At 46.3% G+C, this 26,572-nt stretch overlaps 1 protein-coding gene across 2 annotated transcripts in view; it reads left to right on the forward strand.

Moving 5' to 3' along the window:
• The window catches only part of CSNK2A1 (casein kinase 2 alpha 1), a 37,328-nt gene extending 17,153 nt beyond the window's left edge, over nucleotides 1-20,175 (forward strand). The window contains exons 2-13 of one of the 2 annotated variants that reach the window (XM_063296867.1): nucleotides 1,644-1,852; nucleotides 3,323-3,434; nucleotides 8,052-8,153; nucleotides 9,619-9,669; nucleotides 11,134-11,193; nucleotides 12,415-12,498; nucleotides 13,877-13,987; nucleotides 14,906-15,007; nucleotides 15,832-15,932; nucleotides 17,033-17,181; nucleotides 17,703-17,789; nucleotides 17,925-20,175. In XM_063296867.1, coding sequence (XP_063152937.1) covers nucleotides 1,752-1,852; nucleotides 3,323-3,434; nucleotides 8,052-8,153; nucleotides 9,619-9,669; nucleotides 11,134-11,193; nucleotides 12,415-12,498; nucleotides 13,877-13,987; nucleotides 14,906-15,007; nucleotides 15,832-15,932; nucleotides 17,033-17,181; nucleotides 17,703-17,789; nucleotides 17,925-18,043 — 1,179 coding nt within the window. In that variant the 5' untranslated portion in view covers nucleotides 1,644-1,751 and the 3' untranslated portion in view covers nucleotides 18,044-20,175. The remainder of the gene's footprint in view (nucleotides 1-1,643; nucleotides 1,853-3,322; nucleotides 3,435-8,051; nucleotides 8,154-9,618; nucleotides 9,670-11,133; nucleotides 11,194-12,414; nucleotides 12,499-13,876; nucleotides 13,988-14,905; nucleotides 15,008-15,831; nucleotides 15,933-17,032; nucleotides 17,182-17,702; nucleotides 17,790-17,924) is intronic. The other variant, XM_063296868.1, reaches the window with a different exon arrangement.
• Nucleotides 20,176-26,572: the final 6,397 nt, after the last annotated feature.

Here is a 26,572-nt window from a genome sequence, read left to right on the forward strand (position 1 = left end):
GGTACATGTGTCCATTGTCTTCACACAAGGAGAATTTGGGTGGTTTTGAGTAGGTACCAAAAGACATGATGGTGAACAGCTAACAGATATCAGGGAGGGGAGATACCACTGCAGAGAGCAGGTTGCCTTCCAGGGAGAACCTGCATGAAGAAGGAAAGTAACAAAAATAGAACACGAACAATCTTAGCAGCAGATAAAGCAGCCTTAAAATACAGACCAATAAAATTTCCCAAATATAAACCAACATACAGAAATTTTTGAATGGTGGTTAAAAAACAGAGTCATACACATTTCCTGGGGGTGGGGGGCAGAAAGCTGTGGTTTTTTGTAGATTCATTTGCTTCCATTGTGATTTATTCATTGAAAGGAACACATTAATATATGTTCTGCTCATATAGTGCATGGATGGATGGAAGCTCCTTGCCTGACAATAAGAGGGACTGTCTGGAGTTTTTGGTCCTAGCTTCCATATCTCATTGTTTTGGCAGGATCAGCCATCCTGGGGCATGGGCTTTCCGAGGCATCTGCTACCTCGTTTTTGCTGTTGGATGCCCAGAAAAAGTTCCATTTCTCAGGATCACTCATAAGTGCAGTTGGTTCTATTTTCATTGCAGTTGTCTAAATTCTGTGAGATTTCTGTGGGATTTTGAAAGCTCCTGTTTCCTTGAGCAGGAAAGCAGCTTTTGTGGATAAAAAACAAGTATGTTAAAGATCATTTAACAATATTGGCTCTTGTTCTCTCAGCCATTACTGTATACTCCTAAGGGGGACTCTGTAGTAGAATTGGGGGGGGGGAAGCTGTGGGGGTCCTGGCTAGTGGATGTCAACAGAGTGAGCAGGATCATGTTGTTCAGCTTGTTTTCTCAATTGAGGGGCGTTAGATTTTTTTTTTTAAAAACCTGATATGTGAATATTAAGCAGGCATGTACAAACCATCTTGATCTCAGGATAGATCATGCCATAGTGAGAATGAACCTTGTACAGCAGAGGAAGTGGGTCATTTGTTCCCAGGATTCTTTCATCCCACCCTCAAAGCACCCAGATCAGTGTGATTTGGAAGAAAAACAGAACATTTTGCACATCCCCAGTTAAGCTTCTGTAGGGTTTATAATGTCCCAGAAACAGAGTACGATGTGCTGCCAAAATTAACTTACACTACCACATTTTGGCAGAGCTCTGGGTATTGCCGAATGGGACTGAGGAGTCACATGCTGGCTGTGGGTAAGGATGAGTGAAGTGCTCAGCTTGTGGGGTCAAACCTCAAAGCATTACCAGCTGTCCCTTGATGCTGTCTGAGCAGTACACGTGTTGTTGCAGTCCCTGCATAGGGCAGGGGGTGTCAAACTTGGATGGTCACCATTGCTGGGAGATTGGGAAAAAAAAATCTGCAAACATCTATCTGTGTACCGTTGGTCTGCTCTGAGATGCATGGCATGAAGAAGGTTCTGCAGCAGACCTCCTGCTTCAGTTGTTCACTTCCTGATACAGAATGAAATCCTCCCCTTTAGAGACAAGCTTTAGGCGTGTTCCTTGATATTTAAGACTTCCAAGTGTTAAAAGCCAATCAGGATATAGAACCTGTTTTGTTCCCTACCTTGATTCTTGATTCTTTTCTTCAGCATCCTTGCACTTTGTATTCACAGTAAGAAAATTCAGAGTCCAACCTGAGGCAGTCCTGCGATTGATCGTGAAGTTGGAAGAGGTGCAAAGGCCAGCTCGGTAGCCTAGCTCAACCTGCCAATCTGTCCGACATGTCGGGACCTGTGCCAAGCAGGGCCAGAGTTTACACAGATGTAAATACACACAGACCACGGGAATACTGGGATTATGAGTCACATGTTGTAGAATGGGGGTAAGTGTTCCTGTTAGTTTCCTGGCCTGCGTGTGGCCGGATTTGCTTTTTGGTTACAAAGCTTTCATAACATTGGTAGGTTCTACGGTTACCCCATGTCATTTCCCACAAATGTTGAAATGACCCACCACAGGGTTAAAAGCGTTCACCCCTCTATTTCCAGGCCTCCTGGCTAAGATCGAGTGTGCAGTGGAGAATCTGGGGTCCTTCAAAGCAGTAAATCAAGAATTAAAATTTGTCAGAGAGTGACTTGGTGGCCGCTGAAGAATGAAAAAAGGGATTGAGTTCACTGCCTGTCCTCTCTATTAAAAGGAGGTCCTCATTTACACATTATTTGTTATGTGGATCTTCTCTTTCGACCAAGGCAACCTATTTAGCACTCCCACCTCCATTTTTATCACCTCCCCACAGCAGCGTGAAGTAGGTTAGGCTGAGAGGTGGTGACTGGCTCAAAGCCAGCTACTCAGCTTCCATGCCTGAAGGTGGCCTTACCCCTGGTCTCTTGGGTCCTAGTCCTGTGCTTTTGAAAAAATATTTATATATTAAATTTGTATGCTGCCCGACACGCTTAATGACTCGGTGCATTTACCTCTGCCTCGTGGAAAAGCTCTGCCTGTTGTCTCAGCCAATATTGGTCTAGGTTGGCCAGTGCCCATTTTCTGTGTTGGCTGATTATTGTGGTGTTAGTGCTGTGCTGCGAATGCTCATGCTGCTGTACCATAAGCGTAAAAGCTGGAGCTTTTGTCTAAATTTTGACGGCGGGGAGAGAACGTGGGAAGTGCAAGGACAACAAGGAATTAGAGGTGGGCCAAACTTGAAAGATGCTGACCTTTAAAGTCCCATTCTGACCTCAGAACGGGTGTTCCAAAGACTTTGAAAGTGTTCCAGTGTTGAAGCGGGCTGGTTTTGGTCTTGTTAAAAATGATCCAGGCTCAAAACTGGCAGTCCCAACCTCTGTATTGCATGGCCTGCTTTGAAGTTGGATGATTCCCATTAAAGTCAGAACCACCTGCTCGGGTGTGGAGACACTTCAGTGGTGTGGAACGATCAAGGTATTTTAAGGAGGCAAAGTTTGAACTTCAGTATGTTCTGCACGGCTTTAAAATAAGTGAAGTGTTCAGTTCCTCCTGCATGATTATCTCCAGAAACAACCAGAAAAGTTGGTCTTTGCTTTCTTTTTTATCAAAGCGATTATCCATGTCCTTTCAGAAGAAGGGCCAGACATTTTCTCACCATGTACTAATGGGTCCACCTTTGTAAATAGTCTGAACGGCCACATGAAAGTTTCTGCCTTCGAATAAGATGCAGAAAAGGTGCTGCCTCCTCCTGACTTTTTGCTCTCGCAGACTAACACAGCTCTCCTCCTGTGACGTTTGAATGGCTCCCTTTAGCACGGGAGCGCTTTTGGGCGGCGAAGAATTTGGTTCTTTTCCCCTTGCATAATGCCGCCTGTTGGCTTTGTCTTTACAGGAATCAGGACGACTATCAGCTAGTCCGGAAACTGGGCCGGGGCAAATATAGTGAAGTCTTTGAAGCCATCAACATCACAAATAATGAAAAAGTAGTTGTTAAAATTCTGAAGGTGAGACTGCGGTGCAAAGGGAAAGGTTTTTCAAAATTCATCCAAGTCATTTCAGCCATAGTCGTATTTTTATTCCTCCTTATAATTTAGAGTCACACACGAGAACATGTGCAGGTTGATGTTCTGGCTCTGTGGCATCCTTGGATTAATGAGAAGGAAAAGGGTTTTACTGTTAATTGTGTACTATGTTCTGAGAATGGGACCGTTGATGATATAAGCTAAACGTTACGAAGGTTGACAGCAGTGGAGCAGAGATGTGCATGTCATCCCCTTAGAAAGTTAAGGTGGAGCTTAAGCAGATTTAATTGAATTTATGACTCAGAAAAAGGAATTCAAGGAATTATTTTAAGGAGGATATGAATGTGCACACATGTGCAAAGGGGTTGTGCCAGAGTCAGGACAGACCTGACTGTAGGCAAGCGGCTAAAACAACTGGATGTGGCAGCACAAATATCAGCAAAGCTATCCTGGTGTACCTTTCAAAAAAGGCATTTTCTTTTGCCCATGCTCAAGGAGATGATGGAACGGATGGCCTGGCCTACTTTTCCTCCCAGGCTTAATAGCTGCCTGGCAAGAAGCTTTTACTTTTGCTACTTGGTTAGCTGAAACTTCATATCCTTATGATGTGAATCCATGTGCAGGTTTTTTTTTTAAATGGTTACTGTGGCCTGTTCTACTGGGAAAGGGGTCTAGGGAACAGTTCATAAACCATATTTGTACAGAAGAAAATAAATTCTTTGAGCTGTTGAATTGAGAAAAGGACTCTTATTTTGTACATCTTTCACTTCATTAATGAGGAATTATGCGATAATTAACTCCTAAGGGCCCAGCTCCAAAGAGCTCACGGAGGGTGCCATGACCAGTGGGGGTTTTCCTTGTTTTTCTCTCAAACAGCAGACTTCCAGGATACCGCAAACTGTTTTTGAATTTCCGCTCATTTCACAACTCTATTGCCATGGGAGGTACTGTTTTTGAGTGAAGGAGACCCGGAGCTCCGCAAAGTAAAATTCCTGACTTGTTTTACTGATACTTCTCAGCTCTTAATCTCAGAATTAACTGAAGCACAGCATAGTCCTGTCTGTATGCATGATTGATGATCATATACCATCAGGTCAGGGTCACCTCTTACCAACCTCAGAAACAGATTTTCTCCAGGGTGATCTGTCCCCAAGCTGATTCTGGAGATCTTCTGATGATGTACCCATCTGTGCTGTATGTGATTTCATCCACCTTGGTGGGGTGGGTGGGGTGTCTTTCTCTTCTCTTTCCTTCCGTCCACCTTTCCCAGCATTATAGATTTCTCCAAAGAGCTGAGTCTTTGCATAATGTGTCCGAAGTATGATAATTTGAGTGTGGTCATTTGTGCCTCTGGATCGATTTGTTTTATAAGCCATTTGTTTGCTTTCTTGGCTGTCCACAGTATTCTCAGGAATCTTCTCCAAAACCAAGGTTCAAAAGCATCAATACTCTTTCTGTCCAGCTTCTTCAAAGTCCAGCTTTTGCCTTCATAGGGTGTCACAGGCAGCCTTTCTCAACTTTTTGAGAAAGTTTTTGGAGGAACCCTTGAAATATTTTTAAGGCCTCGGGCAACCCCTGCACGTTCAGGTTCAAATATAGGCCAGAAGTTACACCATTATTATATTTGTTTCATTGGTAGGCCTGTATATATGCATTAACAGTGTCCTTAAAGTAGAAACAAAGAGTGAAACTTACCTCTTCAATGTGCAGTTGCCCAAATTTGAAATAATTTTTTAAATCGTGATCTCCCAGGGAACCCCTAGTGACCTCTCACGGAACCCTAGGGTGCCACGGAACCCTGGTTGAGAAACCCTGGTCACAGGGAAAACCATTGCCTTCAGGATTCTAATCTTATACCTACAAAGACATGTCACTGCCAATCTGTAGTGTTTTCTTGACTGCTGGTTCCTTTGCTGTTGATAGTTGATCCTAAAAGGCAGGAACTATCCATTATTTCAATATTTCACAGCTTAACATGGTTGACACAGATCCCTTTTATTCATGTGCCAATGGAGTACATGTTGACTTTTTGGTATTCTTTGCTTTCTCAATTATCCAGCTTGCATCAGCAATAATGTCTCTTGTTCTCTGGCCTTTTCTAAAACTAACTTGAACATCTGGCATCTCGCTTTCCATGTAGGCTCTAATCTGGGTTAGATGATCCTAAGCATTATTTTGCTAGCATGTGAAATTAATTGGACAGGAGTCTGCACACACTGTTAAATCTTCTTTCTTTGGTATAGGTATGTAGATCAACCTCTTCCAACCTGTTGGCCTCTGTGGTGTTCTCCAGATTTGTTGGCAGAGTTGCTTAGAACCTTTACAGATTCTTCTGTTGCTTGCCAAATTTCTGTAGATATTCCATCAATTCCTATAGCCTTCTGACTTGGTAATGGCTAGAGTGCTGATGTGATTTCACCTTCTAATTCCTGTAAGTGCGGAATACTTTCTAAGGTATCTTGGATATTGACATCTTTAACGTAACAGATTTTCAATATAATCCTTCCACCTTTGCTTGATCATCTTGGATTCAGTTGCTATCTGTACACTGGTGTCCTTTAGCATACCAATTTCAGGTTGGAACCTCCTGAGTTGGGAGATCTTTGGAAGTCTTTCCTGTTTTTCTGGGTCTGTTTCCACCTTTGTTATTGTTGCAGATGTCATTGTAACAGGTCTCTGAAATTCTTTGTTCAATTCCTTCCTGATCTTTTTGGCTTCGTTTTTTTTCTTCTTGGCCATTTCCGCCACTTGTTTTGACATCCAGTTGGCTTTCTTCTGTTTCTTGGTCTTTGGCATTCTCTTTTCACGTTCGTCCTTAACAAACTTTTTGATTTCATTGCACAATGATTGATTCCCTGTCAGTGAGGTTCAGGATTTCGAAGTAATTCCTGATGTTCTCCTTAAAAATGGTGGGAATATGGTCAGGATTCTATGGTGGAAACTGGTTAGCTTTCTTTTTTCCATTTTAGCTTGACGTGGAACTCGCACATGAGCAGTTCAGTCCCTGGCCCCATCTTTGGTGTTATCAGTGAGCTTTTCCGCTTCCTTGTGCTGATAATATAGTCAGCTTGATTTCCTTGTACTCCCATCTGGTGATGCCAATGTCCGTGTTATTTTGGTGGTTCGAAAACTGCTAGCGATGAAAAAAATAATTGGACTGACCGACATCGATAAGTCATTTTTTGTTTCCTAAGCTATACAGCCCAGCTGCATTTTTCCCCTTACTATTTCCAGCTTTGGCATTCCAGTCTCCACCCACAAGCAGTATCTCTGGCTTGTGTGTTCTGTCTGTTTCAAATTGAACTTGACAACAACCCGTATCAAGCTCCTTCCTCTTCTGTATCAGTGGCTGAAGTGCATATTTGGATAAGAGTCGTAGTACAATTGTCTGTGAAGTCTAATTGATATTATTTGGTGATGGGTTGTATTGTACTCAAGTACTGTCCTTGCTATATGTATCATTCCTGACTATCAAAGCAACACGATCCAGTCTGTTTTCCATGTTCTGCGTAGCAAACAGTATAATCTTCTGACGGAAAGTGTCCAACTCCAGTGCATTTAATCTGCTGATGCTTAAGAAGTCCGTGTAGAGCTGATTCATCTCGTCTTTCACTCTGTTGAGCTTTATCATGTTCATGATCCTTACATTCCACATTCCCACTAAATTCTGCCTTTACGGCTTCTGATTTTCTGCCCTGCCCTGTCCTTGAGAGTTGAAAGGTAGGACCCGCAAACGTCCTTATCGAAGAAGACTGAGTCAGAATACAACTTTTTGTATCTGCTAGCACTTTCCTGTCTCCGTTGAGGAGGAGGTATTTTTTATACTGTAAGAAGTCCTTTTTCCTTACTTTGTTTCCCATTCTGAACTTTAGCTTTCCTAATACCATTTGTACAGTTCTCGGTTAACCTGTCTGCGTTCTTTCTCGGCAATCTGGTCTTGTACGTACAGTAGGATGCCCATTGGGATGTTTCCTTTTGGGCAAGGAAGAGAGAAAGAAGCAAGAAATTATAAGTCAAAGACATTACGGGAGAATGGGGGATTCTGGGAGATGAAGTCCGCACATCTTAAAGTCGCCACGGGTGAGAAATGCTGCTGTAGAGACTACCTTGCAGCATGCCTGAGACCCCTGTTCCATCAGTGGGAGGCATATCCCTCACACACAAGGCATTTCTCTTTTCCTCTCCTTTTTATTTTCATGCTTGTGTGGTAGCACTGGCTTTTTCTGTGGCGCTCCATTTTGCCCATCAGTGGAATTGTTGGCAATTATGCTTTTAGTATCCTTTGTTTAACAACTCCACCCAGCTTCAGCTGCTTTTCCCCTTAGTTTCTCCTGCTACGGACTCCTGTTTATCTCTTTTCTGAGTTTATATACACATTTTTCCCCCAAAAGACACAATAGTTGGTTCCACAGACTTCCACAATGGCAGTCAGCAATTTCTGGTGGCAAAATTAAAAACTCTCCAACCTTTTTTTTTTTTTTTTTGAACCCAAATATACTCAGTAAGCAGAGCCAGTAAGAAGCACTGGTTGCAGCTGTAGTATTTTTCCTCTGCTGGAGCATTGCACGTCACGGCTAACTGGTATTTCCCTTTTGTCAGCCGGTGAAAAAGAAGAAAATCAAGCGAGAAATCAAAATCCTGGAGAACCTGCGAGGTGGCCCCAACATTATTACCCTTGCAGATATAGTGAAGGATCCTGTGGTGAGTAATTCTGGTGGGTGGCGTGTGGATGGGCCAAGTCAAACAGCCCCATGAATACATGATCCAAAGTGGCCACGGTTGGTATTTTGATTGCTCAGTGGAACCAAGATGGAGAATTCCTTCTCCAAGGAATCTCCCACTGAAGTCCAGATCCTGGAGGGAAACAGGTGGTAGAGACACTCACTTTCCTAATTTGGCTTGTCATTGATGGGATCTGAATTGTAGTACAAGTAGTCCTCGCTTAATGACCACAGTTGGGACTGGAATTTCAGTTGCTAAGCGAAGCGGTCATTAAGCAAATCTGACCCAATTTTACAACCTTTTTTGTGGTGGTGGTGGTTAAGCAAATCACTGCGAGTGTTAAGCGAACCACATGGTCGTTAAGCGAATCACACTGCTCCCCTTTGATTTTGCTTGCCAGAAGCCATCCGGGAAGGTTGGAAATGGCAATCATGTGAGCACAGGGACACTGCGATGGTCATAAGTGTGAGGACCAATCACAGGTCATTTTTTTCAGCACCGTCATAAGTCCAAACTGTCACTAAATGAATGGTCATTGCGCGAGGACTACCTGTATTGGGTTTTGGCTTGATCAGTGATTATGTTTTGCGGGAGCTGTGAGGGTAGAGGAAATTACACCAGAACAGGCATTTGTTTTGAGATCCAGAACAGGGCAGGATTTTTAAGGGTACGTCCAACATGCCTGTATCATAGATGGACTTCCATGTGTGAATGATGGCTTGGAAACTCTGCATCCAGACGGCGTGGCTCGCCATTTCTGACCACAGCGTTTGGAGAAAACATGGAAGGGGATAGCACTCCCCAGCATTGGTGGCTGAGATGCCACGCTCAGGAAGGATGCTTTCTGAAGTGCCAGACTGCTGTGTTTATGGGGGTGTGGCCATCACAGTCTTTTCCCATGAAAACAGTCTTGTGGTATCTGAAGGACTAGCCTGTTTACTGTCACATCAGCTTTTGTTTAACCACAATTTTGTAAACCATTTAGTTTATCAGATGCACGGAATATAGCTTGCGAGTTGCAAACCGCTCGCCCGTGGCCTGGATAGGCGAGCTGCACGTTCCGAGCTGGGGGTGGGGAGGATGGGCAGAGTTGTTTACAAACACCTGCTGCTTTTGTCATTTCAAATAATAACCGAACTGGAGAACCTCCAGAACTTCGTATTCAGCAGATAGCCTAGCATTTCAGGCATTTTGGGTCACAGGGTACTAAAATGGTAGGGTGCCATTTTATCTCCTGTTTCGCTTCTGTTTTTTTCCACCAAGCCTGTTCTGAGCTGCTTAATCAGATCAGGCCTTGGAATTAAATGAGCTTCTCTAGGAAGTGCAAACCCCCCCCCCCATTTTTTTTTCCTGGTAGTTGGTCTCTGAGCGGCCTTTCATGTGGCCTATAAATAATGCATTTGAAGAACCCCGGGTGACTGACCTTCTTTTTTCTGCTTTCTAGTCGCGGACCCCCGCCTTGGTGTTTGAACACGTGAACAACACAGATTTCAAGGTGCGGTTTTTCACCCATCGGAGAGTGCAGAGTTTTTAATTGCTTGGAAGCCTGCTTAAATGGTTGGGGTGGGGAGAGAGGAAGCTTTGATGTGGGCGTGGTGGTGATGATGAAGCTGGTAATCCATCAGAGATCTACTGTGGCTTTTTGGAGGACTCCCATGTTCTGGTTTTAGTTGTTGTGAATAGGTTGAGTAAAAATGTATGTTTAATGACAAAGGCGTAGGCACTTAAAACATTTATGATGCGGTGGGTCCCGTCCTGCTCAGCTACTTCCACTAGATACATTCCTTTTTTTTCAAATTGGTGAGAAGACCAACTTGTTAAACACACAAAAGGCCGCTTGGCAGCTTCTGTTTTATTTCTGTCATTGTCTTCCACCTCTGGTCTGTGAGGATGCTGCAGGTAGATGACATCAAAACCATTTTTGACAAATGCCCCAAACCTCTTCCTGCTTTGCCATCCTTGAGATTTTGGGCCAGAACACTAAAATTTCACAAGGCAAGACAGTCTCCGGTGACTTTTTTTCCCTTTAAGCTGTAATTTGGGGTTCTGTGGCTGCCACCAATCCTTTTTGCCTTACAGGCCCTCTAGTCTCCCACTAGGTGGCAGCATCCTTAGAGAAAACATGGAGCGCCCCCGACTTACATTGCCCATCCTCTGGTGGGGTTACAGACATTGTCTTCCTCTCCCCTCCCTTTTACCACCCCACAATCCCACATTGCAAGCTGAGAGATGTTGGGGAGTCTCCCAAGCGAAGCAGCCAGCAAGCTGGGGAGAGTTAACAAGGTGTACTTTTATCAAGAACAAATGATGCTCCTCAGACACTTCTCCAGAAAGAGAAAAGATACTGGGATAGAAATAAGAGGAAAACACACACAGTACAGTAAGCGTAGAGCAGTGTTTCTCAACCGTGGCCACTTTAAGATGTGTGGACTTCAACTCCCAGAATTTCCCAACCAGCATGTGCCTGACTAACATCTGTGGTGGCGCCAAAGACCGACTGCTACAGATGCTCTTCCCTGTGTAATGAAGTTTTAACTGCCCAGCTTGGGTCCTTGTTCTCTCCCAGACCATCTTCTTCCATGTAAGCTCTGCCCACCCTCCATAAACTAGCCAGGGCAGGATGCTGTGCGTGCCCAGTGCTCGCTCTGTAAGAAATCGGGCTGGGAGCCAAAGGTATTTGCACTGCGGCCCCCTCACTCCGAAAACTGGTGAAGACCGTCCTCTTCTACAGGGATTTGGACAGGAAGGTTTAAAATTAGGACAGTAACCAATTCATTGAATGCTTCTAACTCTGAAATCTGAAGCCGCCTAGAGCTGCACAAGGAAGGGGGATGCATACATACATACAACGAGATTAGGGGAGCCAGTCTTACCAGCTCTCAGTAACCTCCTTGTTAGATTAGAAATTGAGGGGTTGCAGCTTTCTTAATGGTGACCGTGTTGTGTTACTTTCCCACAGCAATTATATCAAACGTTAACAGACTATGACATTCGGTTCTACATGTATGAAATCTTGAAGGTGAGTTGACTTCTGTTAAACATTTGAGGTGGTCCGGAAGGTGGCTGAGAAACAGCTGCCAGCGATTTTGGAACCCGAAGGATTTCCTCCCTGATAAAGTCTTTATTCTTTGGCTGAGGAATTAAGCAGCTTTCTTCAAGTGAACACAGACCAGGGTAGATGGATCAAATCTCTGTTACTTCCAAACTGCCTTTTTTCTTTTTGTATGAACTGTTTAATTTAATTTAATTTAATTTAATTTAATTTAATTTAATTTAATTTAATTTAATTTAATTTAATTTAATTTAATTTAATTTAATTTAATTTAATTTAATTTAATTAATAGTATTGTAACCAGTAGAATCTAGGAGCAGCAGGATTGCCTTCTCTTAAGAGTTGCCACTATTTTAACTCCTTAATCCCACCCTTCTGACCCGTGTTCCTCAACCGTGGCAACTTTAAGATAACGTGGACTTCAACTCCCAGAATTCCCCATGCTGGCTGAGGAATTCTGGGAGTTGAAGTCCACACTGTTAAGGTTGAGAAACACTGCTTTCAGATTTTGTTCTCCTGTTCTCCCAGGCCCCGGGTTAGAATGGGAGTTGATCCCCTTAGGTTGGTTACTAGCTTTTTTGGCTTTTGATTCTGATTAGCTGTCTTTGTTTACTACCGCTCTCGATGCATTTTGTTTTCTTTTAATTTTTATCGATAAGCCCCCCAGAGTTGCTTTGGAGTTGGATGGCCTTGAAATTGAAATAATAAATAATAAAAAAATAAAGATAAATTTGCCATGTCTCTTCTGCTTGAAGACTTTGAAACAAGGCATTAAAAAAAGCCCAAGGATTGTATCACACCTTGTGAGGTCCCCACAGGACCTGCTTAATCCCTCCTCCCCACCCAAAATACATTATAGCTCCTTCTCTGCTAAATTATTCAGCCCTTCTCATCATTCCTTTAATATCTATGCTGTTATAGGTAGTCCTCTTTTAGGAACGGCCTCGTTTAGCAACTGTTCACGACTCATTCAGCCTACCTTCTGATCTGGTCTGAGAAGAACTTCATCTTTGGTTATCTTGTTGACTAGCTAGTTAATTTGTTCTCCTCTAGAGACACTTTTATAGTGAGGCGGGGGTATATAAGTTTAATAAATAAATTTGTTTGACGTGGTATGACGTTCATGTATGAAATCCCCTTTCTGATGTGCTCTGGCGGGTGCGGCTGGGGTGTCCTTCTCTGCTCCAGGCCCTGGACTATTGCCACAGTATGGGGATCATGCACAGAGATGTCAAACCTCACAACGTCATGATTGACCACGAGCATCGAAAGGTAAGGACCCTTCCCACCCTTTCCGCAAAGGGTCCTTCAGCAGGCTGCCACATTGTGCCACTTACGCTGTGGGCCAGGTCTTGCTAAACACAGATTGGGGGGGGGAAGAGAATAAAAGGGAAATTTGGTATATTTAATCAGTGCAAAAATGGTTTGGCTTTTGGACTTGGCAGATTATGAGCATCTTCTAGGTCCAGGCACCCTGGACATTCTGGGATTCTGGGGCAGATTCTGGAGTTTACATAGGCCTGGTGGACCTTGAGTGAGTGATGATGAAATGAGGGTAAAACTCAGAATATGCCCCTAATGGTGTCCTATTGTGGGGAAGATAATCTTTCAGGAAAACTCATTCCCCTTAATTTAAGAAGTACAGGTAATCCTCGCTTAACGACCACAATTGAGACTGGAATTTCCATTGCTAAGTGAAGTGATCATTAAGCGAATCTGACCTGGTTTTACAACCTTTGTATGGCGGCCATTAAGCGAATCACTGCAGGTGTTAAGCGAGCCACGTGGTCATTAAGCAAATCACACGGTTCCCCGTTGATTTTGCTTGCCAGAAGCTGGCCGGGAAGGTCGAAAATGGCGATCGCGTGACCATGGGACACTGCGACAGTTATAAATGCGAACCGGTTGCCAAGTGCCCAAATCATGATCACGTGACCGTGGGGACGCTGCAGTGGTCGTAAGTGTGAGGACTGGTCCTAAATCGGTTTTTTCCAGCACCGTCATAAGTCTGAACCATCACAAAATGAATGGTTGTTAAGTGAGGACTACCTGTATGTTTGGCTTTTGAGCTTAGCTACCCAAACTTCCACTTATCACAAAGACAGAACTTAAAATAACTTCTTTTATTCAGTAAACACGTATACCATTGATTTCAGCAAATTGGTTCATGGCACATGACAGCAAAAACATTGAACAGCTTGAGGGTGGGGTCAAGATGTAGGAGGGTGGGGGTGGGTTGTATTTCTCCGTTGTACTTTATTTGATTCTTGCAGCAGCCTGCTTGGCTTCTGCTACTCATCTGGGAGCTTTGAGGCAAAGCTATTAATTGCTTTTGATTTTTTTTTTTTTTATCAAGCAACATTGCTCTTCATAGTTTTGAACCTAGTTCCTGGTGTGAAACAAAAAATTATGCTCTCTTTACTCTCTGCAGTAATTCAGTTGTGCCTTTTAAGCATGGCTGCTTCCTATCTGGGCTGTCTTCAATTATTACGTGTTTCCGCTCAGTTGAATCTTACAGCTTTTCTTCATTTCCCTTACTTCCGGCTTTGTTGTCTCTTCCGACGTAAGATCTGCAGACTCCCTGAAAGTTGCCCACTGAGAAAAAGCGTTTTCCCCCTCCCTCCCCCTTAACCTCTCCTTTTCTTCGTAGCTGAGGCTAATAGACTGGGGTTTGGCTGAATTCTATCATCCTGGCCAGGAATACAACGTCCGGGTGGCGTCCAGATACTTCAAAGGGCCCGAGCTCCTCGTAGATTATCAGGTGATTGCGATCTTGGTGCGGAACAACCACAATTCCAGGGAAAAGGGGTGGCCTGAACCAACCACAGGGCTGCCCCGGTAGAGCTGGGGAGCACAAAGGAAGCAAAATAAAATGAAAAAAGAATGGTATCCTCAGTGGCATGGGAACCCTGCTATTTGATGCCCCAGGGGGCTGTTGGATACCTTTAGTTAGCTTCTCCCTCCCTTCTCATGGCCAATATCCAGAAAACAGACTTGCTTGGTATTCCCAAGGTGGGGAGAGGCAGTTTTTGGGCTTGTTTTTCTTCAAATGGCAGAGTTTCCCCTGTGATGGCTTGTTTACGAAGCTAGCCCAGTGTTTACCAGAGGGAGCTTTGGGCAGAAGGACACCCCGTAGGCGGGTCTGATGATGCTCTTTCCAACCCAGCCGCCATCTTTCATTTACTTTTTTCCTTCAATTATCTAAAGAGAAGGAACAGTTGGGCCTCATTGCTGGGTAGCGATGCACAGCTTTTATCAGACAAGGCATGGGGCAGGCTACACTGGAAAAGCAGACAGGACTCCCCAGCCCCCCTCCCAAAAGGGATTCCTAAAATCTATCTTGGCAGGTGCAGGATAGGACATTCACTGGAATGTCCACAGGCCCCCCCCAAAAGTCAAGATGGGCAGGGCTTTAAACACACAATGGTGGCCTCCATCGTGACCTTTTGGATGCTCCCCCACCCCACAGGTGGCCCTTTTCAGTTCACTGAAACCCTGCCATAAATATTGGACGTGATTTCTGCGTCCTTGCATCGGATTATATTCCTGAGTAAGTACAAGAATTACGGAGGCTTCTCACTGCGTGGTGCAGGCTGCCCCCTTCTCCATGAGAACAGAGCCCATCCTGGTTGGGTCTGCAAGCGAGCCAGGCTGATGGGCTTCCTTTCCTTTCCTACAGATGTACGACTACAGCCTGGACATGTGGAGTTTAGGGTGCATGCTCGCCAGCATGATCTTCCGGAAGGAGCCCTTTTTCCACGGCCATGATAATTACGATCAGGTGAGAGTGTGCAAGCGAAAATTTGTGGCTTGAACATCCAGCATGATGTCAGTCTTTGCAAGGGATGGGCAGACAGACAGACACCTAGACAGACACATGGAATGGCCTCCCATTGGGCTGCTGAATGGGTGTCTACAGGTCAGATACCTGTGGGTGAAAATGCTCATTTCCATGCACTGCTTTTTGGGTTCCTTCAGCACAATTCAGCTGCCGGCCATAGAAGCGATGAGAAGTAGCATAGTGGCCTGGCTCATGCAGAGGGGTATGTTGCAGTTTGTTTAGCTGTGGCTTATTGAGTAAACCTCAGTTGGCTGGGGTTTGCATAACAACCTAGAGCCAGTTTGGTGTAGTGGCTAAGGTGCTGGGCTAGAAACAGGAAGACTGTGAGTTTGAGCTCTCCCTTCGGCATGGAAACTGGCTGGGTGACTTTGGGCCAGCTACTCCCTCTCAGTCCAGCCCACTTCACAGGGCTGCTGTTACGGGAAAATAGGAGGTAGGAGCGTGATAAAGTTGAGATGTAAATCTAAGAAATAAATAGACGTGTTTCACAACAAACCATGAGTCACAACCACAGTGGCTGGACTGCACACCATTCTAAACCAACCCTGGAAAATATAAGGTTACTCTTGAACGGAGCTGGGCTCCTGGTGACTACAGGGATATATGCAGATGATATATTTAAGGTCAGGTGGTTCAATATCCACGTTTACACTTGAGAAAATCTTGCCCAAGGAGTAAGAGGTGAGGTTTCTACTCAAGGCTTCTGATTGCTGAACCTCTTGGCCACTGCACGCTGCCCACCGTCTCCCGTTGTCTGTTCACAGTTGGTGAGAATAGCCAAGGTGTTGGGAACAGAAGACCTATACGACTATATTGACAAATATAACATTGAGCTTGACCCCCGTTTCAACGATATCTTGGGCAGGTAGGATGAATTGGCAGAGTAAAACGAGGCCAGCCCATGTTCCACAAATTGCATGTGTGTGGGAGGAAGGGAGGGGAGTGGAAGTGGCACGGATATGTTATCGTTTGGGACATCTGTCTCTGTGTGGTTTTTAGTACCTTTGAAAATGCCAGGCTTTGTGGATAATACTTGAAGTAGGGTTGTAGGGACGCGGTGGCGCTGTGGGTTAAACCGCTGAGCTGTCGATCGGAAGGTCGGCGGTTCGAAACCGCGCGGCGGGGTGAGCTCCCGTTGTTAATCCCAGCTCCTGCTCACCTAGCAGTTCGAAAACATGCAAATGTGAGTAGATCAATAGGTACCGCTTCGGCGGGAAGGTAACGGCGTTCCGTGTCGTCATGCTGGCCACATGACCCGGAAGTGTCCTATGGACAACGCTGGCTCCAAGGCTTAGAAACGGAGATGAGCACCGCCCCCTAGAGTCGGACTCGACTGGACTTTACGTCAAGGGAAACCTTTACCTTTACCTTAGGGTTGTTTAAGGGATCAAAACTATACAGGTAGTCCTTGCTTAACCACCATAATTGGGACCAGAATTTCAGTTGCTAAGCAAGGTGATCATTAAGTAAATCTGACCCAATTTTACGACCTTTTTGCCGTGGTCGTTAAGCGAATCATGCGGTTCCCTGTTGATTTTGCTTGCCGGAAGCTGGCTGGGAAGGTAAAAAACGGTGATCACGTGACCGCAGTACGCCGCTACAGTCGTATGTGTGAGGACCAGTCACAAGTCCGGTTTTTCCAGCACCGTCGTAAGTCTGAACTATTGCTAAACGAGTGGTCATTAAGCGAGGACTGCCTGTAATTGCAAATTTTGGCAAATACTTGTGTCTTCCTTTGTGTGTGTTATCTGTTGTGGTGTTGCTTACATTTATTTGCATCAGTAAAGCAACTCTGGAGAAATTACTCTTTCTTGCATGGTAGCTTAAGTGTTATAGAAAACAGTAAGCTGGATATCTTGTTCTCCTTGCCGTACGCAAGGGTAACAGCTGAGGTGAAGAAACATTGGTGTGCCTATCAGAGGTGAAACACCATATATTTGGTTGCATTTGTTTCCTCTCTCGCAGGCACTCACGAAAACGATGGGAACGTTTTGTCCACAGCGAGAATCAGCACTTGGTCAGCCCTGAAGCCTTAGATTTCTTAGACAAGTTGTTGCGATACGATCACCAGTCCCGACTCACCGCAAGAGAAGCCATGGAACACCCTTACTTTTGTGAGTCTGACCCTCCCGGAGCCCAGCGAAGGGTCCTCTCGAGGGACAGAGATCTGGCAGAATGGGGAGAGGCGGGGAATATTACTTGATGTGTTTTCAGAATAATCCGTGAGCTGAAATTCCCAGGTGCTGCACCAGTCGACTTAATCCTTCTTACAATGACTGGGTTGTGTCCTTTTTTTATAACAAGTCAATGTTGGCCAAATCCTTAAAATCTGAAATCAGACCTGGAGTTAATAGCAGAGATAGGAAGAACTAAGCACATGGTGTGAGAGTCAATATAGAGCAGTGTTTCTCAACCTTGGGAACTTTAAGATGTGTGGACTTCAATTCCCAGAATTCCCATTACTCAGCCACACGCAGACACACCCAATCTCAAGGCCAGAAGCACATCTTTTGCAGCAAATGGAAGCCGGGATGCTTGAGTGGCTAAGCTACACTCTGCAGCGGGGGTGTATTTTGTGTCCACAGAAGGCCTTGGCTCTGAGAAGGGGGCGCCTTTCTGTCTCTTGTCTTCCTAGATCCGATTGTGAAGGACCAGGCTCGGATGAGCACAGCCAGCCTGCCAGGGAGCAGCACGCCCGTTAGCAGCACTGGCATGCTGTCAGGTGGGTCTCGCTCGGCTGACATCGGAAACGGGCTCGTTCTGCCGTGTGGTGTGGGCTCTCCAGCGCAGCAGGCGATGCTCAGCCCGGTGGAAAACCGGCCTCTCTGGATCACTGATTTTCCTCCTCTCTCCCCAGCAGGGATCTCTTCAGTGGCAACGTCTTCCCCCCTCGGACCTCTAGCAGGCTCCCCAGTGATTGCCGCTGCCAACCCGCTGGGGATGCCGGTGCCAGCTGCCGCAGGGGCTCAGCAGTAGAGGACGCCCCGTCTCCCAGATGCTGGACTGGAGCCACCGTGGGGCCGAGGGCCCTCCTCCACCCCCGCAGCCACTTGTAGCCAACTGGGGGGAGAAGGGAGGAGCTGCGTCTGAACTGTTGCTTGTGGGTTAATAGTCCTTCAGTCGTGTCGTCCATATGTATATCTCTCTCTCTCTCTGCGGACATATAGATGTGGACGAACCTTCTCATGCTGAATCCCCCCCCTGCCTTTTTTACTTGAACTTTTTGTAACTCAGAGGAATCCCTGATGAAATCCACCGACGGAGCATTTCGCGGACTGCTCCTGCCTGCCCTGCTCGCCTCTGCCCGTGTCGTCCTCTGCGATTGAAAGCGAGGGCGCCGGTCCTTCCTTATCTCTGCTTCTTGTCCCTTCGGCTAATTGATGCCCCGTGGAGGGGAACGTCAGCGTCGTGTTTCCATCGCCTGCCTGCCCGCCCACCCACCCACCCCTTTGGGACGCCGGCCCTGAAGTTCACGTCACCGTGTTCTGCAGCGGAGCTGAAGTTCCAGTTGCAGAAAAGAGGTGGAAATCCTAGCTCTCCTGTAGGAATCTGTTCTTGCGCTTCTCCTCCTAGTCAGGAGCCTCCAGGGTTCATCATCTGAAGACACCCAGTCCTTATCTCCACCAACGGTATCCGGCCCACCGCAAATTCCTCTGCAGCTCCTCACCCAGCTTGGGAATTCTGGAAAATAGGTTTTTTCACCAGGTCTTTCTTAAAAACATCTCAAACTTCTGATAGGTTGGATCTTGGGAAAAAAAAAGAAACAGATGCAGGGCATTCGCCTGTCCTGCCCGCTTACCCTTTTTTCTCCATGTGCCATGTGGTGAGAGATGCTGACATGTGTGTGTGTGTGTGTGTGTGTGTGTGTGTGTGTTACTTTACCTTAGAGGACGGTGGCGGAAAGTGCAAGAGGACTGCGACTGTTTCAAAGGGTGTGAAAAGAAACTTGTAAGAGCGTCATTGTGGACAGCGTCCTGTGTGTGCGTGTGTGCATTGTGTGCCTGTATACACACACCCCACAGACATGCACACACCAATATGTGTAAATCAGTCTCGCTCTTCCTCTGCTGAAATACCCCATGTCGGAATTCCTTGCTGTAAATAAACTTTTTTTTTTTTAAATTGATCAAGGGTTAGGTTTAAAGTTGCCTGCGCAGAGGCGCTCCCTGGGTTGGGGTCACACGTTTTATACCCCTTGCAGCCCTCTAACCCCAGAACTAGGGCTTGGGTCCCGGGGGGCGGAGGGGGCGCCCACAGCTGCTACTCTTTCCCTTTCAGCCCCTCACCCGGATTCGGTTGCGGTTGCGACCTGTGCTCAGAAGCCTTACAAGAAGCGTCTCAGAAGCCAAAGTGTCGCTGGAAGGGATCCTTGGCGTGCATTTTCCTTTCGCAGCACTGGGATTTCAGGATGTGGGGGCAGCGAAGCGCGGGACGGGAGGCCCTCCGAGCTGCCCAGGGCTGCAGTTTGCTGCCGGAGCCAGGCCTCGGGCAGAGCCCGGGTGCCCGTCGGCTCCTCCGGGATACCTCTGAGCACCACCGCAAGAGGCGTGTTCCTGCCTTGGGGAAGCCTGCCCCACTCATCTTGGGAGCCTTGATCACTTGAGTTCAATAATATATGCAGCTTTTGACGTTGGGATTCCTGCGGGCACGCTCCTTCCCACGTTCCGACAGCCTTCGCCCAGCGGGATTGGAGCTGGAAGTGACAGCGTGGGACCCGGGCAGTTTCCCCTCCCCCCCCGCCCTTGGAAAGGCTTGTTGCCGATGAGGAAGGACTTCCGGACCCCGCAGGCAGGAACGGAGTTGTGCCCTCGAGCCAGCGCAAAGCCGGGAAGGGCCGCGTGTGGAACAGGCATGTCTGGATTTGCACTAGGACAGCCCCTCTGTTGGGCTCTGGAGCAGGTGATCGACCCGTCCTTCGGCCTCATTCTGCAACCCTTGAATTTGGCGAGCAGGTGGGTGCCCTCAGCTGCTTCCCAGGATCGGAGGGTGCCGGGTGCAAGTTGGCGAGGATTGGAGGGTTGGGTGGGGGGCAGTATCCATCAAACCTTGTGCGAGAAGGCGAGATGGACACGTTTGGTTCAGGGAGCGATCTAAACCAGTGTTTCTCAACTTCAACTTAAAGATACATGGACTTCAACTCCCAGAATCCCCCAGCCAGCCATGCTGGCTGGGGGATTCTGGGAGTTGAAGTCCACGCATCTTTAAGTTGCTGAAGTCAAGAAACAGCGATCTAAACTTTCTTCCCGGTGCTTATCCTGGTCTTGCTGCCCAAAACAGGGAGGCACCAAGGAAAATCCTGCAGATTGTAACAACGTCTGTGTTGTAAATTACCTCATCTGTATACGTTGTATCAGAACACTTTTTTTAAATTTCTCAGCACTTCCTGGGGATTTTCTTTTCTTGGGGGGTTTTGCATTGTGTTAGATGGCAGGAAGAGGAAAAAATAAATATATGCCAGTATAAATAGTCCTATTTGCAAATTTAATTTTTTTTTTTAATCGTTTGAAGTGATCTTTTTTATTTTGTTTTGTTGAAATTTAGATTTGGGTTCCCCCCACCCCCTGGATTTACCTGGATGAAGTTGTAGTGTCACTGTTAAAACAAACCCTTAATTGTGCTGAGAAGTTGTGCCATGGAGGTCTTTAATTTTTTTAAAAATAAAATCATTGAAACAAAACTGCATCTCACCCTCTAGTCGGTTCGTACTCTTAAAAACCAGCCGGGCAGTAGATTTTGACTTCTAGGGCTGAAAACCTGTTTTTAGATGTCTTTCCTTGCTGGTTGCCGAGTGTGGTACTTTCCCTTTTTACAAATTTGGGAATAGATTAAAAAGGGAACGTCTGTGTTCCTATAGGACTTCAGGTCCAGGCTGGGGAGCAGGGGGCCCTACATTTTGGAAGAGGGACAGCATTATGAAAGTCTTAAAATCAACTTTCCCCAGCAGCTCTTCCATCCTGCTTACCGAATTGCTGATTTTTATTTTGTTTGCGTGATGGCTTTATCCCTATCTCATTCTGGAGGGGCTGGGAGAATAAAGAGAATTAAAGAGAATAAAGCAACAGTCATAACGTGCAGTAACAATCCTAATAGTTACTTTGGGTGAACGCTCAGAAGAGGTTTCGCAGTTACCTTAACATGGAGCCAAGCTCAGATGCTGGGTGGGGAGGGAAGGGTTTGAAAGCCCGCATCTTCAAGTGTCCTCTTGTGACAGGCCCAGAGGCCAACCTTCTGGCAATTATTTGGAAAAGGTTGAGAGAAAGAAAACTGCCTTTGCTGAAGGTGGGAGGTTTGTAATGCAATTCCTGTTTTTTCCGGGCCGCTGACCAGCTGCGTTGGTGCATCCCCCAACTTGGTGCCTTCCAGAAGTGTGGATTTCCATACCCAGAATTGTTGGCAGTGGCTGCTGCGCAGTGGTGAGAGCTGGGAGTCCACATGGCTGGAGGATGCCCTGGTGAAGGAAGGCTGGACGAGTCCCCAAGCCAAATGTCCGGCAGCTTAAGTTGAACGTTGTGCTGCAGATGCGCAAGGGCAAACACGGCTTCTGTGCACCCCAGCGTCTTGATGCTGTCCTCTGCCTTGAACCCGGGTTGTGGAAGGATAGAGAGACTTCCTTTAGTGAACCTGGAACTTGGGCTGGGATGACAGCCTGGGTGGGCTGCCCTGTTGAACGCACACTGCAAAGCTGTATACGCGCTGGAAGGACACAAGCATAGAGGCTGTCTGGTCCTTGTATGAAACCTTGTATGAAAATGGCCACTTGATATCCTGTAGATCAGTGTTTCTCTGCCTTGGCAGCTTTAAGATGTGTGGACTTCAACTCCCAGAGTTCCCCAGGCAGCCATGGGAACTCTGGGAGTTGAAGTCCACACATCTTAAAGCGGATGACTTTAAGCACTGCCCTACAGCAAGCTGAAAACTGGTGGTGCAAAGCAAAAAGAAAGGCACCGTATGTATAAGCTAGCAGTTTTTAGGGTTTCCTCCATTTCAGCCCGTGACTAGATTAAGGATTGTCGTGTGAGCTCTCCTGTACCTCAAAAGGGGTCGGGTTTTAGCTCCTGGGTTTCAGCTGTGATGCTGGCAAGCTTTCACAGTTGCGAAGAGGGAAGTTCTGACAACCAGCCACCTTGAAGATACCAAGTTTGCTAGGGTTTAAATTCAAGCTTTCGCTTTTTCGTTTCTACAGGGAACTTGTGTTAGGAGCGAAAACCTGCCCAATGTTTGCCAAGCTGGTGCCACCGAGATGTGTTGGGTCACACCTCGCTAAGCACAGGAGTGGAATGTGCTGGGAGATGCAGCCCAACGTATCGGGAGTGGGTTGGATTGGCCAAACCGCCCTTAGATCGATCGCAGGCAGCTTGGTATGCAGCTGATGTTTTGAATTAGTTTCCACAATTGGCTGTCACAACCCGTTCTACAGGCAGTCCTCGCTTGACAACCATTCGTTTAGTGACAGTTTGGACGGACGACAGTGCTGGAAAAACCGACTTGTGACAAGTCCTCACACTTAACAACCACTGCAGTGTCAGCACGGTCACGTGATCACAATTTTGGGCGCTGGGCAACCAGTTCGCATTTATGACCTTCGCAGCGTCCCGTGGTCACGTGATTGTCATTTTGGACCTTCCCAGCCAGCTTCTGGTAAACAAAATCAATGGGGGACCGCATGATTCACTTAATGACCAGGTGGTTCACTTAACGCCCACGGTGATTTGCTTAACAACTGCTGCAAAAAAGGTCGTAAAATCAGATTGGATTTGCTTAATGACCGCTTTGCTTAGCAACTGAAATGCCCAATTATAGTCATTGAGGGCTACCTGTACTTGGCTCAGATCTCTCGGTCAATGTTCATATAACGTGTGAAATCAGGTCAAGGAAAGGTTTAGCAACTGCATTCACCCCAAACGTACTAAGCATGCTCACTTTTTTCCTGCCTTTCCACGCTGAGTGAGTCCAGCTCTTTTTGTTAACTGCTTTGGCGTCTGCCTTGTCTCCTGGTGACCGCATGGACAAATACAGGCCATCTTGACCCATCTCTGATAATAACTGGAGCTCTTCCAAGAACACACCAGTAGCCTCTTCCGTTTGATCCCACCCCTCCACATCGTCCATTATCTTTCCTGCCTCCTTCCCAAGCTTCGTTTTTCCTAGTTCAACATCTTGTATCACGTGCCCGCAGCGTACGAGTTTTTGCTTGCTGAACTTGGCCTTCTGGCAGCAAAAAGGCAAGCCGTTCAACCAGCTGACATCTGTCAGAAGACTGCCCTTGTATTTCCAAAACATGCCAGGCTTCCTTAAAATCCTGGCACTTGAAATCCTTCCTCTATTTTCTGCCTTGCCAGCCGTCTTCCTCCAGTATTTGCTCATTCCTGATGGGAGCAGCCAACATCCTCTGATCCAGGGATGGTTACTTTTTTCTGATTCAGCGGACTCTGCAAGCCCAGAAACTGGGCATGAACCAAAGCAGCAATTTACAAAAACCACCAGCCCACCCATGTGTTGAATGTGCTGCAGAGGGGGGCCAGTGGCTACTCGGAATGGGACAGATTTACGGAAGGCTGGTCTCCATGCCCACATGTTCCTAACGTTGGCTGAAGGTCCAAGGTGCCTTGTGTTGAAGCAAAACGTGAAGGTGTCTGCTTGGCCATTTTTGAAACGGGAGTCAAAGCCAGAATTTCAGTCACTTGCAATCTAATAGCATGCTCAGAAATCTTTGGAATTTATGTGCGCTCATTAGGGTTTTCCCCCAACAGAGTGGAAACTACGTACAGGTAAACCTGTGGGAAGTCTGTAAGCCTTCCCAGATTTTGATTCAGGTCATGATGGCCCTAGAAATAACCTGATCTCAGAGAATTTCATAGTACAGGTAGTCCTCAATTAATGACCATTTGGTCAGTGACAGTTCGGAGTTACAGTGGTACTGGAAAAACTGACTTAACCTATCCTCGCACTTACAACCATCACAGCACACCCACAGTCAATTTGGGTACTTGGCAATGGGTTCGCATTTACAACTGCCACAGTATCCCATGGTAACATGACCACCGTTGTCAACCCTCCCACCTGGCTTCCAGCAAGCAAAATCAATGGGGAACTATGTGGTTCACTTAACAGCTGCTGCAAAAATGGTTGTAAAATCAGGTCAGATTCACTTAATGACTGCATCACACACTGACTGAAATTCTGGTTCCACTTGTGGTCATTGATGAGGACTACCTGTACGCATGTAACAGTTCACGAGAGCAGGCCATTTATAATGAATACAGAGAGTCCTCATTGAGTAACCATTTGCAGTTACGACCAATCCTTGCATTTATGACCTTTGCAGGTCTGTAAAGCAAAAGAAAACTGAAGTAAGACCCTAAACAGTTGCTGGTCCCAACTGTGGCTGCTAAACAAGGACTACCTGTAATACGTTTTGAAGCCCACAGTGTTGCCTGAAATTGCTGAACGGTGCCTGCTGCTGGGAAGGGTTCCACATCCCCACTTCCCACCCTGGAAGTAACATAACGGGAATGAGAAAAAGCAAAGAATGGCATGTTGACACATGCTTAACCAGGCCAGATAAAGACCCAGCAGATGCAATCCCACAGTACGTGAAGCTTGGCTAACATTTAGATTTTGTTGGCTTACCACGTTGTTGGGTCAGTTTATTAAATGGGTATATTTGCTAACTAGGCTTCGCATGCAATGTGAAGAACCCCACAGTTAGGCAACCTGTTCTACAATTAAAAGCCATATATGCCAAAATACGTATATGCATATTTCGCAGTAAATGTTTCACGTATAAATTCATGACATTCTCTCTATTTTAAATGTGCTTTTCTATCCATTTTGAGTGACGAAATGCATCAGAACATTTGATGTTTGGCCATGAGGCTGGAAACACTGTTTGAGAGCTTTTCCTTTCATAGATGGAAAATCGAATTACAGGTAGTCCTTCTTTAACAACCACAGTTGGGACCAGAATTTCAGTTGCTAAGTGAAGCAGTCATTAAGTGAATCTGACCCAATTTTATGACCTGTTTTGTGGTGGTTCTTAAGTGAACCATGTGGTCATTAAGTGAATCACGTGGTTCCCCATTGATTGTGCTTGCCAGAAGCTGGCCAGGAAGGTCAAAAATGGTGATCACGGGATGCTGCGACAGTCGTGTGAGAGCCGATCGTAAGTTGTTTTTTCAGCACCATCGTAAGTCCAAACCGTCACTAATCGAATGGTTGTTAAGCGAGGACTACCCGTATGATTTGATAACAGGAGAAAGTTTATGAGCCTCAGTTGCTCATGAAGGACAATGAGGGTTTTGACTCCCCTTGGAGTGTTTTGTCCTTTGCGATGACTGCTCCATCTTACAGGAGATAAAGCAAAACAGCCAACCTGACATTGCTTGAACTTACAAACTGGCAGAGAAACAATGAATTCTTTGCCCCCTGGATTGTGTGCCCAAAGGGCGGCTCTGTAAATCAACTAAATGATAATTCTTAATTAAATGATAGAATGAAAGTGAATATAGTTCAATAAAATAACAGTAAGTTTGTTCAATTTGTAGGCCACCTAACTGGGTGGTTCACAACTGCAACTTTGTTAAAAAGAAAAAAACACAGTAAGATAAGAGACAAAAAAATGAAAGAATAAAAGATGGCAAAAGATGGATAGGAACAAAAGAAAAATCCACTTCATCCAAAGGGGTCCTCACTCGCTAAAATACAAGTCCATAAAAGTAAAATATAAACCAGTAAAATTAAAACGTATCTCAACAAACATAAATCAATTAACATACAAGTCAATTAAATGAAAGAAGGAAAATAATAATACCGGCCTGATAAACGGTAAGACCCAAAAGTATCTACCGTGCACACAAATGGGAGTAAATAAGCTGCATCCGATAATGCAAATCCAGAAGAGAGAACCGCAGCAGGTGCAAAAACGAACCTTGTTGTGTTTTAAAATAAAAACCCCTTCCAGGCCGAGCCTTCGCCCACTTTCTGCCAGGCCCGCAGGTGCGGCTGCAGCTCCTGTTCTTTCCAGCAGGGGGCAGAGGCTGCACGAGGCAAGGGAGGTGAGAAGGGACCTTGGAGGTCATCTAGTCCAGCCCCCGCACAAATGGCGGTCCCGCTTCCCTGTTTGGCTCTCTCACCCCCAGCCGGCTTTCGTGCCTAAGGCGGGACTAGGACTCTCCTGCCACGCCTGATTGGCTCTTGGGCTGAGAGAGAGGGACTGGCCCAAAGCCACCCAGCCGGCTTTCGTGCCTAAGGCGGGACTAGGACTCTCCTGCCACGCCTGATTGGCTCTTGGGCTGAGAGAGAGGGACTGGCCCAAAGCCACCCAGCCGGCTTTCGTGCCTAAGGCGGGACTAGGACTCTCCTGCCACGCCTGATTGGCTCTTGGGCTGAGAGAGAGGGACTGGCCCAAAGCCACCCAGCCGGCTTTTGTGCCTAAGGCGGGACTAGAACTCTCCTACCACGCCTGATTGGCTCTTGGGCCGAGAGAGAGGGACTGGCCCAAAGCCA

The sequence above is a fragment of the Candoia aspera genome, chromosome 3, assembly GCF_035149785.1.
Source record: "Candoia aspera isolate rCanAsp1 chromosome 3, rCanAsp1.hap2, whole genome shotgun sequence".
In the NCBI taxonomy this organism is placed as follows: domain Eukaryota; kingdom Metazoa; phylum Chordata; class Lepidosauria; order Squamata; family Boidae; genus Candoia; species Candoia aspera.